The 16,323-nt window shown below is 32.6% G+C and overlaps 1 protein-coding gene across 1 annotated transcript in view; it reads left to right on the forward strand.

Annotated features, from left to right (window-relative positions):
• Positions 1-16,323, forward strand: part of LOC135740939 (complement factor H) — a 33,130-nt gene that overhangs the window by 15,614 nt on the left and 1,193 nt on the right. Inside the window, exons 7-9 of the mRNA XM_073813583.1 lie at positions 4,900-5,091; positions 7,422-7,592; positions 8,732-8,923. Of these exons, the coding sequence (XP_073669684.1) occupies positions 4,900-5,091; positions 7,422-7,592; positions 8,732-8,923 (555 nt within the window). The remainder of the gene's footprint in view (positions 1-4,899; positions 5,092-7,421; positions 7,593-8,731; positions 8,924-16,323) is intronic.

Consider the following 16,323-nt stretch of genomic DNA (forward strand, 5'->3'; position numbering starts at 1 on the left):
TTTATTCGTAGTCGGTCTATTTATGAGCTAAATTATGACTACGTACAGACGATGCATAAAACACTTTAAAGAAATGAAAAGAAATACCTTGTAATCGCTGTTAACTTTGCTTACATGATAAAATAGCATCCATCTCACAAATTATTTTGTCAAAAACCACATGTAACCAAATTAAAGTTTAATTGGGCTAGAAGTGGGCTAGGCACAGCCCGGCTATATCGGGTCTATACTGAAACGAGACGTTGAAATGACGGCTATTGCTTGCTGGGTATAGACTATTGTACTTAATTCCTGAATCCCATTCATTCAGATAGCCTATGGATTTTTTTCCATTCGGCGGAATAAAATAATTAAATTAAGACGAGCTGAATATCATACACTGTTAAGACTGGACAAAACCGTTAGTTTTGTAGGTGTTCAGCTTGGGAGTTATACTCGGTTTAACCAAAAATGGGAATAATAATACAACAGAATATTTGGAATTGGGGCAAGCAGAACATGAATTCACAAATCACAAAAAATGTAAAATTAGATAAATTAGTTAATGATATTGCGCAAATGCTCTCGGTCTCTTCAAGGTCTACGCGAATTAGAGGTTTGTTATAAGACTCCGTTATACATCACGTCTCTTCTAATTGCACAGAAAAAATGAATCAAATGATGCGCATTTAAGTCGTACATATTTACATATTTTATTTGATGTATACGCCTTAATAATATAAGTATTTAATTTACAGATTATTTTAATCAATATATTTGATAAGGTCAGAATTATATATTTAAGTTTTTGAAACTGTAATAATTGCTTTCTTCAAATTAATATTATTTGCATTTAACATCAACTTAAAAAAATGTACGTTTTACGCCTAACTTGAACTATGATGTACTTACTATTTTTACATTGATATTATTTGAGTAAATGTAGGCAAAAAAATAAATTAATAATAAGTAGAACAAATGTTAATTTAAAAAAATCCCATATAGCCAACAGGTTTTAATCAGCAACAGAGAAACTGCGCCTTTTGCCGATGAAAAACACCTCAGAAACTCCTCGAATTTATGAATTATTACACTCACAATATGATTTAATTTACTTACTACAAAAATATAACTCATTATACAAATTTATTCAACACCATTGCACACTTTATATCGAGTTTCATACCATGTAAAGGAAAACATGATAATATAAAAAGTACAGTAATGCAGAAAAGCGCATTACAACCATGTCCAAGCTATTAAAAACGTTCAGATGCAAAAATGAACTAAATGTAGCCTACAATTAGATAAACTAGTTAATGATATTGCGCAAATGCTCTCGGTCTCTTCAAGGTCTACGCGAATAGAGGTTTGTTATAAGACTCAGTTATACATCACGTCTCTTCTAATTGCACAGAAAAAATGAATCAAGTGATCCGCATTTTAGTCGGATTTTTATGGAGAATAGGCTATGTGACCGTTTAACCCACGTGGACCGAACAAGAAAACGTATGCTTTCATGGAGTCCGTGTATGACATCTCTTTTATTTAGTTTTACATATTTTATTTATATGCATTTAATAATACCGTAAGATCACAATGTATACACTGTAAAAAATGATTCAGTGGCTTTGTAAATGTAGGCTATCTAAAATAAATGATTAAAGTAACTTAATAAAATCTTTTAATGTCAGTTATGTGTTTTTTTTAGTTAGACAAACCAAAATTAATGACTAGAAATAGATATTTTGTTTAAAATGTACATATTTTATTTGATGTATACGCCTTAATAATATAAGTATTTAATTTACAGATTATTTTAATCAATATATTTGATAATTTCAGAATTATATATTTAAGTTTTTAAACCTGTAATAATTGCTTTCTTCAAATTAATATTATTTGTATTTAACAACAACTTAAAAAAATGTACGTTTTACGCCTAACTTGAACTATGATTTACTTACTATTTTTACATTGATATTATTTGAGTAAATGTAGGCAAATAAATAAAATAATAAGTAGAACAAATGTTAATTTTAAAAAATCCCATATAGCCAACGGGTTTTAATCAGCAACAGAGAAACTGCCCCTTTTGCCGATGACAAACACCTCAGAAACTCCTCGAATTGAATATTTACACTTACAACATGATTTTATTTACTTACTACAAAATATAACACATTATAGAAATTTATTCAACATCATTGCACACTTTATATCGAGTTTCATACCATGTAAAGGAAAACATGATAATATAAAAAGTACAATAATGCGGAAAAGCGCATTACAACCATGTTCCAGCTATTAAAAACGTTCAGATGCAAAGATAAACTAAATGTACAATTAGATAAACTAGTTAATGATATTGCGCAAATGCTCTCGGTTTCTTCAAAGGTCTTTGCGAATTATTTTGTTATAAGACTCCGTTATCATCACGTCTCTTCTACTGTAAGTGTACACAAAAAAAATAAGACGAATGATCCGCGTTTAAGTCAGATTTTTATGAAGAATATTTGACTGTTTATGTAACTGGCAAAAGAAAACTTCGCCAACCAAATGTTTGTCAAAAAGCTTGCATGTGACATCAAAGTACTGCCAATGCACCAAGAATCCCTGTCATGTTACTTCGATATCATATAGTATGCTTAAAGCATAAAGTCGAGCACACATTGTCGTCAGTATGCCCTACTGTACTTGAAACACGACTGCCCTCTACAGGTTTTTTATTTCCTGCGTCCCCCACCGAATCACCCTTCTGCGGGATCTCGCAGAATTTCGGAAGTCCTCGCGGCATTCTGCTTTCAGAGACGCGCATTTTTAAAGGCCACATCTGTAGTCTTTAAGATAATGTATACAAAAATCTCAGGTGTAAATTAATAATACAGCTCAATTACCAGCCATTTTATTAGTGATGTTCAGATTTAAGTGTAATGACGAGTAATTCAACATCATGGCAACGTTAATAACGAATGTCTATTAAGTTCAACTTTATTTATACTCCCTGCAAGCCTACTTATACATAGCCTAATACGCATTACTAAACACACTGTACATACATAGAACCATTGTGCAACAGCAGGCTACAACGCTAGAAAGTACGTCACAAATGCTAAAGGAGCACGACAGTTCAGGATGTAAATGTAAAACAATTAACGTCATGATGTATAACCAAATGCAGTTTAGTCAAATACACTAGTAGTTCTCAAACTTTTTCACTGTGCGGCCCCCCTTGCATACGGTGCATTTCTTCGCGGCCCCCTAAAGAAATTTTATGACAAATGTGCTCTAAAACGTACTATTTTAATTAAACAAAACATATTCAATTATACAAAGTAGTGCAGTTGGTTAGTAGCCTTATTTTTTTTAGGTTTAATTACACAGAATTCATGATAAATTAATGTTTTTTATAAAATTTTTATAAAAAGGCATTACACTGTCTTTTGCTTTGATCAATTTTCCCAATGCTTTTTCAAAATAAATGATTTTGAACATCTTTGTAGATAGGCGAAAACTAAAGTAAAGCTCCTGTCATCGAGTGATGTCACACGCATGTCGGCGTGGGGGATTCCGATTCTGGCACCGGCCCTGACCACTCAGTCTATATAAAAGATATCAGGGTTCACAAAATGTTTTTTATATTATGTAGGATCAGATGTTTAGAAAACAGTAAATCACAAAAAATTACTTTAGCTGGGTTTTCTAAAATATATTCTAAAGTATTTCATTTTAAAGAATGTAACGTTGTATAAGCTATGCTAGCCAGGAACAGTAGACTATTTTTAAATCCACATATAGCATAAGTACAATTACATGACATTTTTGCATTCGAAAACAAAATTTAACAACCATCCACAAACATTTTATTCGCTTCAAGTATACATTTACATTTTTTGTAGTGTTTTAAAAGACAGAGTTCAGTGGGGCGGGGATAAAGAGTGGATGGTTAGAGTACTATTTACATTTCAGTTAAATGACACATGCAGGCTTGAATTCAACACATATCAGTATCTCTGCTGGAAAACTGAAAAAACGGTAATCCCTTTCTTTTCACTCAGCTACGTTTTAGGTTGACATGCTGAAAACATAAATAGTTTTATAACTAAATGAAACACATATTTATTTACTTTGGCTTTCCAGTAATTTTGGTTTGATAGCTTTTTGTTTCTACAGGTTTTTTGTTGTTTTTTCTTATTTAAATGATATTGTCTTACATGCTTTTATAACACATATATAATTCTTATCCTAGTATTTTCATGAATTAATATGAAAGTTGAATTTAATGGGTTTTTATGCCTTTTTTATTGTTTATGTACTTGGTTTTCTTTTCTTACTTGTAAATCACTTTAAACTGTGTTATTTTGTTTGGAAAAGTGCTATATAAATAAACATTTGATTTATTTAGTTCTGTTGTAAGTGTTTATTAATTGTTATAAAATGACTCATTTTGTTAACTACTAAATCATGGACTGTTATAATGTCTTTCAGCTAAAAATGAAATACAGTAAAATATTCTTTCACCTGTTAATGGTCATTTTGATGATCAAGGCAAATGCTGAAGGTAAGCTGGCCTGTATTGTTATATAAATATGAAGCACTGCCTTAAAAACTGTCTTTATTTATTATGCTATAGTGCTTATGAGCCACTTTAAATATAAACTGGATAAAATTTTTATTTTATTTTACTTTTATCACTCTATTTGATTTTTCTAATTCTATTTCACTGTTTATCATTTACAATACAATATAAGAAAGTGAAAGTTTAAAACCACTTTATGTTAAAAAGAAACATACAGCATATTTTTTTGGCCATATCGCCCAGCCCTAATGTATATATAATGTACCGGACCTAGAGACCATCCCTCATTTTTTATATAAAACAGAATAAAATACAGAAATATATTTATTTTATTTTTATAGAAGTCACCTGTCAGGAGCAGGAACTCAGTAATGTACAAATTTTAATGGGACGTCCAGGGATCAATCCACCTTATACATCTGGACATGTCTTGGTTTTCAAATGCACTGATGTCAACATGAAGTTGTATGGCCACCGGGCCATTGAATGCCAGTCAAATGGAAACTGGGACAACCCATATCCAAAATGTCAAGGTAAAGGTGCATGCTGCTATCTTTTAAAATGATCAGACTGAAGACAACACACACACACACACCAAAAAATGTCCCTTTATCAAATGTCCATTTGCCATGGATGCACTTTATATTCATGGATTTTTTATTTTATTTAATACAAATTTATTTCTATAGCACCGTTTACAATTTTGCATTGTATCAGCTTTACAGTAAATATACACTCTTAAAAATTAAGGTGCTTCACAATACCAAAGAAGAACATTTTCTGTCCAAATGTTTCTTTAAAACACCTTTGACATTTGAAAAACCTTTCACAAACGGTTCTTTAATTGAAAAAAGGTTTTTCAGATTATAAAAATGTATAAAATAACATTTTCTTTAAAGGTGCAGTGTGTAAATTTTAGCGGCATCTTGTGGTGAGGTTGTGAATTGCAACCAACGGCTCAGTCCACTGCTCACCTCTTGCTTTTGAAACACATGGAGAAGCTACGGTAGCCACCACCGGACAAACGTGTCATCGTTGGAGACAACTTAGCAAAAAAGTTTGTCTGTTAAAGTGCCCATATTATGAAAAACTCACTTTTTCTGGGTTTTGGGGTGTTATTTTGTGTCTCTGATGCTCCCACACGCATACAAACTTGGAAAAAAATCCATCCATGCTGTTTTGAGTGAGATACAGGTTTCTGAATGTCCTCTGCCTTGAGTCTCAGATTGCGGGAGTTCAAACTCAGCTCCGTTGTGACGTAACAAAAAGTTTCGTCACATTCAGTTTGAATTTTCCCGCCCACCACCCCACTCGCAGGTCTCCACCCACCAGGTAGCTAGAGAGCATAGAGCAGTCACTTGAATGAGACCCTCTGTGCTGTTATCATGTCTCACGGAAATAACAGCGCTATTTGGATATTATGGATTATACTCCCACCTACTTTTAAAAACAAAGTTTTAACGCGAGGTTATTGGAACCCGGAGTAATCTTATATACAGTGTGTTACGACGCAAACAGTCCTCAGATTGTAGGCGATAAGACCTTCATGCGAAATCTGATGTAAACAACAGACTATGTATCTATATTTCGCGGATTATAAGCATTTGTGGACAAAATTGGTAATTGGATGTATTTGATTGGACTTTCATGGATCATTCGCACATCTGAAACAGACTGGATTCGATTCGCGATCTTTGTATATCAACAAAAAAAGGTAAGAAGTCACGTTGTATTTTGCATGTTGTCATCTTCTGTCACAAAATACTACATTTATGATGCTAGAGCTAAAAGCTTTTTGCCAAACTAACCGAGACCGTATGCCCCGGCTTTTCTGACGAGGCGAGCCTCTAATAACTTTAAGGTCCGCATAGATATATAAGTTACACGGTCCGGACCTCCCGCTAGCTTCTAGCAATTAGCACGCGGTCCACAAGCAGTATACATCCCCCCCCGGGTCTTAATTTCTGTAATTTGCGAAAATAATGCGTTTGAAAATGTTTTATAATGGGAATATGTTAGCATTGTCCAGGGAAAACGAGTTTATTGTTGTGACTGCTAACGTAACATCACAATTTACTCTGGAATCATTGTGTGTCATATGTTTCTTCTCCTGTAGTGTACTTATTAGTGATACTTTTCTGCATGATTTGTCTGTTGGCAACATAAACCGTTAATATTAATAATAATAATAATATATAAAATAATAACACAGTATGGTCTGTACTGCTCACGATACCACTGAGCATGCGCACGATCACATGACGTTAGTAGTGGGGCGTGATCAAAGGAGCAGTAGCTCATAAATATGTAAGACTAGCTCAAAACGGCACAATCTAAACTGCCCTGAAAAAGAGGCTACTAGAGATGGGTAACAATCTTTTCCTACAAGCTTTTTCGAGCAAACAACTTTTGAAACATGCTTGATGGAACTCATACACCGATATAACTTGTGGAAAAGCAGTCATAAGATGGGCACTTTAAGAGCTTCTGTAGAAACATGGCTGCACAAAATGGTGGCTTCCATGTAAGGTGACCCTCTGTGTATGTAGATAAAACGTCTCATTCTAAGGCAATAAACACACAACGCGTTATTATAAAAAGGTCTTTATACACCCCTAATAATATAGTTTTGTATATTATTTTGAATTTCTGTCAAGAGATCCTTCTAAAAATTACACACTGTACCTTTAAAGAACCTTTGACTACATGGACAAAAAAAGGTTCTATGGCATCGCTGTGATGAACCTTTTAAGCACTTTAATTTTTAAGAGACAAAATGTCTGGTAATTGATCTGTAAAGTTAAAAATGGTGCTTTATCATAATATTAAACACCACAATGACCAGATTGATTTGGTTTATTAGAGGTAAAATGTGCTGCAAACCTCACAAACATGATCGTGGAGGGACTCTACAAGCCTGGTGACAACTTAAAAGTTTCATGCATTCAGGGACGAGGGCTGATTTTAGAAGGAAAAGATGACATCACCTGCCAGGAAGATGGAGAATGGAGCAGCCCATTTCCTAAATGCATAGGTAAGGCAACACAGGGTGTTTTCAGTATTTTTCCAGTATTTGATACTTTTCAAAATGATCAGGTTTACAACCAGAAATTGTTTCATATCTGTATTAAAGTGCACCTATTTCATTTTATAAAACAAAATAAAAAAAACGTATTTGTTATAATACAATGTGTTTGCATGGCTTATGGTTAAAAACACACATTATAAAAAGGCCCGTTCTGGTTCTTCATTCTGATTGGTTCAAACGCATTCTAAGCTGTGATAAAAACCGCGGTAACCTCACGGTTCAGACATAACTACGCTCTGTTGCAGCCACACTTTCTGAGGAACTACTTTATTTGGCGGAAGAGTAATATTTGTACTGATATAATTGCAACTTATTTGTGTTTTATTTTATGAAATCCTGCTATGCATATGAAGTAACCGTTTAATAAAAGCAATAAGCCCCGCAAAGCAGTGGGGTTACAGGGCATTTTATAACAGCTAATGGGGTTTTAGGCACTCCGCTTCGCATCGTGCCTCACAACACCCCTTAGCTATTATAAAATGCACTGGTAACCCACTGCTTCTTGGGGCTTATTGCTTTATTATTTTTCACATAACGTACATTTTTGTTGCTCCAGATATCCTTGCCTTCCTCAAATGCCAGATTTTGTACAAAACTCATCGATTTAAAAAGCGCCGTGTCCTCGATTGGCCAGCTTATCTGTACGTGGTGATTGGCCTGAATACCTCTGACGTCAGCTGGAAATGTGACGCTCCTTCCATGTTTGAAAGATTCGCTCACAATGCAATCCTAAAAGGAGTTAACTTACAGGCCGTGAGTCCGAAGCGGGAGGAATTATGATAATGTCGATTTTGTTCACGTCAACCAGCCCAGGAAGTAAACTTTTGCATACAATCCGCGTGTCTGTTGTAGTCCAAGAAAAGAGATTTACGTTGGAAACGATAACACGCATCATCGTTTACATTGGGGTTTGTACCTTTTGAATATCGTTAACGTACTAACACACACTTACAGATCACATGAAATGTAAAATCGTGAATTGGACCATAGTTGCCCTTTAAAAGCACATTAATGAAACATTTGTGAAGTCTAAAAGTGTTGTAATTGCTCTTGGTAACCAAAAATGACGATGCTATTTTTTTCAGTGAAAGATTGTGAGCCACCACCAAATATGAACCATATAAACGCAGATACATTAGACATGCTGGATCAAAGAAAGACTGAATACAAGTCAGGGGAGAAAATTAAATACATCTGCCTTGCTACATACATTATGGAGGGTGATCCCCACTTGACCTGTGTACAAGGCAAATGGGAAGGACATTTTACATGTATAGGTAAGTACTGACACATCATGCTGTATACAGTACTGATCACTTTATTATGAAAACTGTACTGTGTCACGTAATTGTCAGCAGTACAATGCATAAAAAAATAAAATACAGTATTCCTTCATATTAGTCATGTATTAAGCAAGATTTTATTTTTATTCAAATTGATTTTACAGACTTAAAGCACTGTTGTTTCACATAAGTTATTGTATTTTCCCTCTATATCGTGCAGCCCTTATCATAGAGAACAGATTTTCACCTTATATCATGCAACATAACCTTTCGTTTCGTATTTTGTAAAATTGGCGTTTTTAATCTGCCTCCCAGTGACTAAGCTGTTAGTACACTGTGACTGCCCAGCTGTGCCGATCGTCCCTTTGATTTCTTGCTATTGATCAACTATATTTGAAAGAAGGGAGTTTTGCTCTCAGTAGTATTGGGTTTGGGGTGAAGAATATTTAGTCATCATGACATTACTACTGAAATGTTTCATTTAGATAACTTACTGTCGCTCACTTGGTATAGCAACACAAAGGTCACTGGTTTGATTCACTTGAAACACAGATACATACTGAAAATGTACAGTAAGTCACTTTGGATAAAAGTGTCTGCCAATACATACATTTAAATGCAAATGCTTCCTTACATTATGTTGGGTTTTGTTTCAGAACCGTGTTACGCGTCTCAGCCGGAAATGGATAAAAGGAACATACAGCTGCAAAAAAGTGACACACCAAGAATTTACGCTTCACATAAGGATCACATAACCTTTGTGTGTAAGAGGGGAAAATCTCCAAAAAGAAACAGTGTTTACTTTAGACAACAGTGTCTATATGGCAAGATGACTTTGCCTGAGTGTGAATGAAATATATTGAAGGAAAAATAAATGGCTAAAACTTAATGGCCAGCAAGTAAACACTTGAGCAAATCAAAATTAAACATTCCTCCAAATTCATTTCAGTCTCTTTTGGATTTCTTCCTTAAAAGTAAAATTTTCTAGATAATAGCATGTCGTAATTGCCATAATTACAAGATGACTACTACAGCATTACTGTTTTTACCTTTGAAAAAAAATTGTACTGAAAAGGCTGTTCGCACAAAAATATATAATTGTGTAAAGTTATATAAAAATCACCATAAGTGTAAGTCTTAAAATTAATTGAATAATGTTTTGAGATAAAAAAAATCAAAGTTTTAATTTAAATACACTTCAGTCACTTGAGTTTTTAAATATTTAAAAATATTTAATTTAGTTAAAAATTAAGAACTACAAGTCTTGATTCATAATATAAAAACAATAAGATGGGCTTCTCTTATTCTGAATGTAAAGGGCTAGTTTATGTAAAAATGCAAATTTGCTGTTAATTTAATTGTTTATTACCAGTAGTAATTGTGTAAATAATTTTCAGTTTCTTGCACGGACGGATTGTTTTGCTCCATAAGACCTTAAAATGTTGTCAGGAGCTGCGGTATCTGGATTTTGTACTGTAAACAAAAACAGCACCTGAGGATGTGCATTTTATGAATCATCAAGAACTGTGTTTTCAGCTAGAATGTTCTTTACTGTTTTACTGATAACTATCCCTTTTACAACAATCGGAGCTCCTTGATCTCTGCTTCATTTCAGCTTGCAGAGTTTTTCATTGTGAATGTTAACCCCCGTGTCAAAGAGATGCTACACACGTCATCTCTAGACTAGGACACAGCCCTTACGGCAAATGTTTTGGCTTTTGTTCACACGTTTTGGAAATGTTACGGCAATGTTACCAAAGTCCCAAGTCCCTTTTCCAGGAGCGATTCCAGGATCAATATCAGAACATGTTTGCAGTCACACAGAAGGGACTTCTGCATTTTCTGGGATCAACAAATTCTTTTATAACGGTTTTTGTGATACGATAATCAAAATATTTTGCTGTTGAGCATATAGAGACAAGTTGCCACCAGGACAATTTGGACAAAATTGTGGCATTATTTTTAATGTCAAATTACAGCGCATAAAACATTAAATCAATTTCAAACATTACAATAAGTTAGACAATAGTTTATTTTACTAATTTAATAGCAATGTGTTGTGAAATATGTGCCGACCTTGTCCAGCTATCAATACTGTAAACATTGTTTCTGGGCCTTAGTAGATTTAACAAATATAAAACGCGTAAACTGTATTAAAAAAAATGTAATTCTTGTTTTTTTTAATCAAAATTTGAGTTAAAATAACATAAATGGGCGGTTTCCCGGACAGGGTTTAGATTAATCCATGACTAGGTCTTAGTTATTTTAGGACATTTAAGTAGTTTTTACAAACAAACCTTACAAAAAACTATCCTGGTGTGCATCTTAAGACAAAACAATTGTGATATATTTTAAGATATGTCAGTGCAAGGTCAAAATCAAAGCAGCTCAAACATGCATTTTAGTCTGGGACTAGAATAATCCCTGTCTGGGAAACCACCCCAAAAAGATGAATAATTTGAGTCATTTTAAATGAACACTTTATTGAGTAAATTCAGCTTCATTTAATCATGTATAATCCACTTAAATTTGTAAGAAGGAAATTAAATTAATAATTTTGTGTTGAAACTACGTGAATGATTTTTAGTAAACATAGCTAACTAGGCCGTAGACTCGTAGTTCCCAGCATGCTTTGCATGGGACTGCATTTGGACAGTGAAATTTAAATTTAAACGCTATTTTATGTGTTTTTAACTTAAAAGAAAGACATTTTAGTGTTTAATGTTCATTCGAGATTTAGAAGAGATTTTGTTTCATCTTTAGGTTTTGTAGTTACCATTGTTCAGAAGACTGGTGCTTGTGCATAGACTGGTATGTCGCGCTTTAGAGCTGCCCAAAACTAAACTGGGTGGGCGCGTTGATTGAATAAAGAATTTGTGCCCTCATCTCACAGAAATATAAAGTCTAAATCAATGTTTATGGAAACAACAACAAACCATAAAAAAAGTTACCTGTACCAAGAAAAGTAAATTAAACTGAGTAATACTAGAACTATTAGTTAACTCAACTTAATTTTGTTGCGTTTGTATTAAGTAATATTACAGTGTTTATTATACTTAAAAAGGCTACAAGTTGACTCAACTTAAAACATCAAATGCAGCCACTTGCCTCAATTTTTATAAGTTAGATTTAGGTATTACTTTTTACAGTGAAATAATAAGGGTTTGAGTATTACATTTATGTCTGTTTTTTTGGTTCTGTACCGGTCCAGGTTGGTTCTTAACTCACTGGCTATGTTTACATGCACACCATTTTGTCAATGCGACTGAATTCAATCCAATTGAAGGTAACGACAATACAGTTTTCATGCACCCTAAACATTGCACTCTGATTAAAATGTTTGTTTACATGTACATATATAATCTGAACCAAACGTTTGCACAAGCACACAGACAGGGTTGCCAGCTTCGCTTATATAAAACCATCTAATGACTTTTCACAATAATAATAATGAATTCATTAATAATGAATAGCTAACATTAATTAAGTTCAACTTTATTAATACCACCTGCAAGGCTAGTACTTACACATAACCTAATAGACATTACATTACTAAACACTCTGTTCAACATGAATAAAACAATTAGCACAGCAGGCTGCAATGCGGCGGTTCAGGATGTAAATGTAAAACATTTATGATGTGTAATCAAATGCAGTTTAGTCAAAAACACAATCAAAACATGCATTACACTGTCTAAGGCTTTGATTCATTTTTGCAATGCTTTTTTAACGGAAATCAATTATTTTAAACATGTTTGTTGACAGGCAAAAAAACTAAAGTTGAGCCGCTCTCATTGTGTGGTGGGATGTCACGTGTGTGCCAGCGAGTGTAAGTTAGATTCTGGCACTGGCCCTGACCACTCAGTCAATATTAAAGATATCAGGGTTCACAAAATGTTTTTTTATATTGTGTGGGATGTTTTTATGTAAAAAACTGCAAATCACAAAAATGACTTTAGCTGGGTAAATACACTGAAAAAAATGAACTTTTTGGTGTAGTTCTATTAGATTAACTCTCATAATTTCTGCATAACACTATTATTATTTCTTGATAACTAGATTTTCCTAAGTAAAATTATGATAAATACACAATTAATTCATGTAGAAAATGAACTGTGTGGGAATAGTAAGTCTTATTAGATATTTTCTTTTGTTATTTTTTTTTTGTAATTCAGTGTTTATTGGTTTTGACAAAGCATATAGAACATTTTGCAAAGTTACAAATAGAAAGTATTAGACCATTTTTATCCCTATTCCCTCTCCACTTCCCTCACCCATCAGGTTGAAATCAGAACTTGAAAGACATAACATAGGATATAAACAACAAAGACTTGTGAAACACATTCATATACATACAATTGAATTTAAAATAAATAAATATTAATGAAATAAAGTACTACGTAAAAAAATAATAATAAAAAATAAAATAAATAAAAATAATATTAATACATTTTAAGTGCAGATTATGTATCTAGAATCTCTTTGATTTTAGATATCCAATTCTCCCATCTAGACATTTTTCTTGTGTTATTTAACTGTTTTATAGTCACTTAACTTAAGAATATTAAATCCATTAAACTAAAAAAAATTATTAAAATTAACTTAAATTTATTTTTACATGTTGTAAGGAATACCCACAATTCTTTGCACCTGAATATTTTTTTTAAGCTTTATCACAGAATAAGAACTGATAAGAACTTTAACTACTTTAATATTTGTTAATAAAATGTCATAAAGGTTTAAGCTCTTATTGATGTTGTTTTGTTGTAAATTGTAATTTTGTGATGTCACCGTTCAGGTGATCAGTGTTTCTTTACATGAACCCTGTTCGGAACATTATATTGTATTTCTCTCCACAGTGCTGACAATACATGTCAGAAACGCAGTTTGTGTGTGTTTCTGTTCAGAATCAAGTTTATTCAATGACTGACTTAACATTTACTTAATTATTTAAAATATGTTTTTAATGCATTATAATGCATAAGTTGTACTTACAAAAGCAGTAAATTTTACTTAAAAAAAGTTTGTGCAAATTGTTACAAGGATTTTTTAAAGTAAATTTTGCAAGTTGTTTTTTTCATATAGTTCTAAAATATTTCATTTAAAAAAATGTATACAAGCCTGAAATACCAACTATGCTAGCCAGGAATAGTAGACTATTCATATCCATACATACATACATAAGCGTAAAGCATAAGTATTGCATAATAAAGAATGGAGAAATAAAGTTATTCAGAATCAAACAACCAACCACTGTCCACAAACATGTTATTTGCTTAAAATTTACGTATTTTAAAAGACAGAGTTCAGCTTGGTGGGGCGGGGAAAAAGAGGGGATGGGTACAATACTATTTACATTTCAGTTAAATAACACCGCTTGATTTCAATAATATCAGTATCTCTGCTGTTAAACTGAAAAAGGTAATCCCTTTCTTTTCACTTTGCTTTAGGGGACACTGCCACTGTTTTGTTCTGTTAAGTGTTTATGAATTGTGATAAAAATGACAGCATCAGCCCTTTTTATTGAACGATTAACAAATGTCCTACTGTTATAATGTCTTTCAGCTTAAAATGCAATTCTGTTTGATCTTTCACCTCTTAATGGTCATTTTAATGATCAAGACAAATGCTGAAGGTAAGCTGTATTGTTATATTAATTTGACACACTTCCTACATAACCATGTTTATTTATAATCCTTTTAGTGCTGGGCATACACTGTAAAAAAATCCGTAGAAATTGCAGCTGGGTTGCCGGTAATTTACCGTAGATTTAAATTTATGTTTTTTACTGGTAACATTTTGTTCAAAGTTAAATGAACATTACACATTTACAAGTCTTTGTTTTTACAGAGTAAAACTAAAAAAACAGCATCAAGCAAAACATTCTGGAAAACAAAATCTGAAGCAAAAAACAGAAAAAGGTTGAGGATGATTTCTGGTTCCCAGAATGCTTTGCATGAGGCTGTTATTGTATAGTTTTATTCTGTAAAGATAAAGACTTGTTAATATTTAAAATTTATTTAACTTTGAAAAAACTTTTGCCAGTAAATAACATAAATTTAAATCTACGGTAAATTACCAACCCAGCTGCAATATATATATTATTATTATTATATATATTAGAAATGTTAATAAATGTTGTTCAGGAAACAGCATGATATACATACCTACTTCAACACTGGGATTTTTTGGCAAAATTAAATTAAGAATTAAATATTAATTGCATATTCTTCAATGTTATAAAGTTAATATGGATTCATATATGTTACAATGTGATTTTCTTTTTTTTTTGACAAAGACTTAAACAGCTACTGTTTATAAGGCTCTAGGACATAACGAATTGTTTATTTACATTAAATTTGGGATGGCACCAGGGGTAGCGAGTCAGATGTCACTGAGTAAAGTGCATACTGAGTTGTCTGTTGTTTATGTCAAGTAAACGGTGATAAACAGTTTTTGCAATCCGACCATTTTATTTATGTCCCCACCAATGCCAGAATCAAACCTACGCCCTTGTGTATATATATATATATATATATATATATATATATATATATATATATATATATATATATATATATATATATATATATATATATATATATATATATATATGTGTTTATTTATATGTTTTATATTATATATACATAAATAAAATTGTCTTAAATATTTCTTAAATATTCATAATATTAATCACAGCGCAAACCCATATATTACCTTATATATAAACTGGACCACCCTTTACGTTGTGTTTGATTTGCATTAGCATTTACAATACAAAATGAAAAGGTGAAAGTTTAAAGCCATTTTATGTTAAACAGGAATAGCATCTCAGCAAAACTAAAACAGCTACCTTTCTGCTAACAGTTAAAATTTTGTCTGTTAGCACCTTTTAAGTTACTTTATATAATATAAAATGTACATTGAATTATACTAGTTCATATCTAATATCTAGATATGTTCATATCTAATTCTAAACAGACCATCCATCAGTTGGGTTCATAAAAAGTTTTGTGTTCACACAGAAGTCATCTGTCAGGAGCAGGAACTCAATAATGTTCAGATTTTAATGGGACATCCAGGGATCAGTCCACCTTATACATCTGGACATGTCTTAGTTTTCAAATGCACTGATGTCAACATGAAGTTGTACGGCCACCGGGCCATTGAATGCCAGTCAGATGGAAACTGGGAAAACCCATATCCACAATGTCAAGGTAGAGGTGCATGCTGCTATTTCTTTTTTCAGTATTTCGGCATATGTTAATACTTTTTAAAATGCTCAGATTTACAACAACCAGAAATTGTTTCATCTCTGTATTAACAGCACATTAATGAAACATTTGTGAAGTCTAAAAGTGATGTAATTGCTCTTGGTAACCCAAAATGACAAT

The sequence above is a fragment of the Paramisgurnus dabryanus genome, chromosome 24 (assembly GCF_030506205.2).
Source record: "Paramisgurnus dabryanus chromosome 24, PD_genome_1.1, whole genome shotgun sequence".
Lineage (NCBI taxonomy): Eukaryota > Metazoa > Chordata > Actinopteri > Cypriniformes > Cobitidae > Paramisgurnus > Paramisgurnus dabryanus.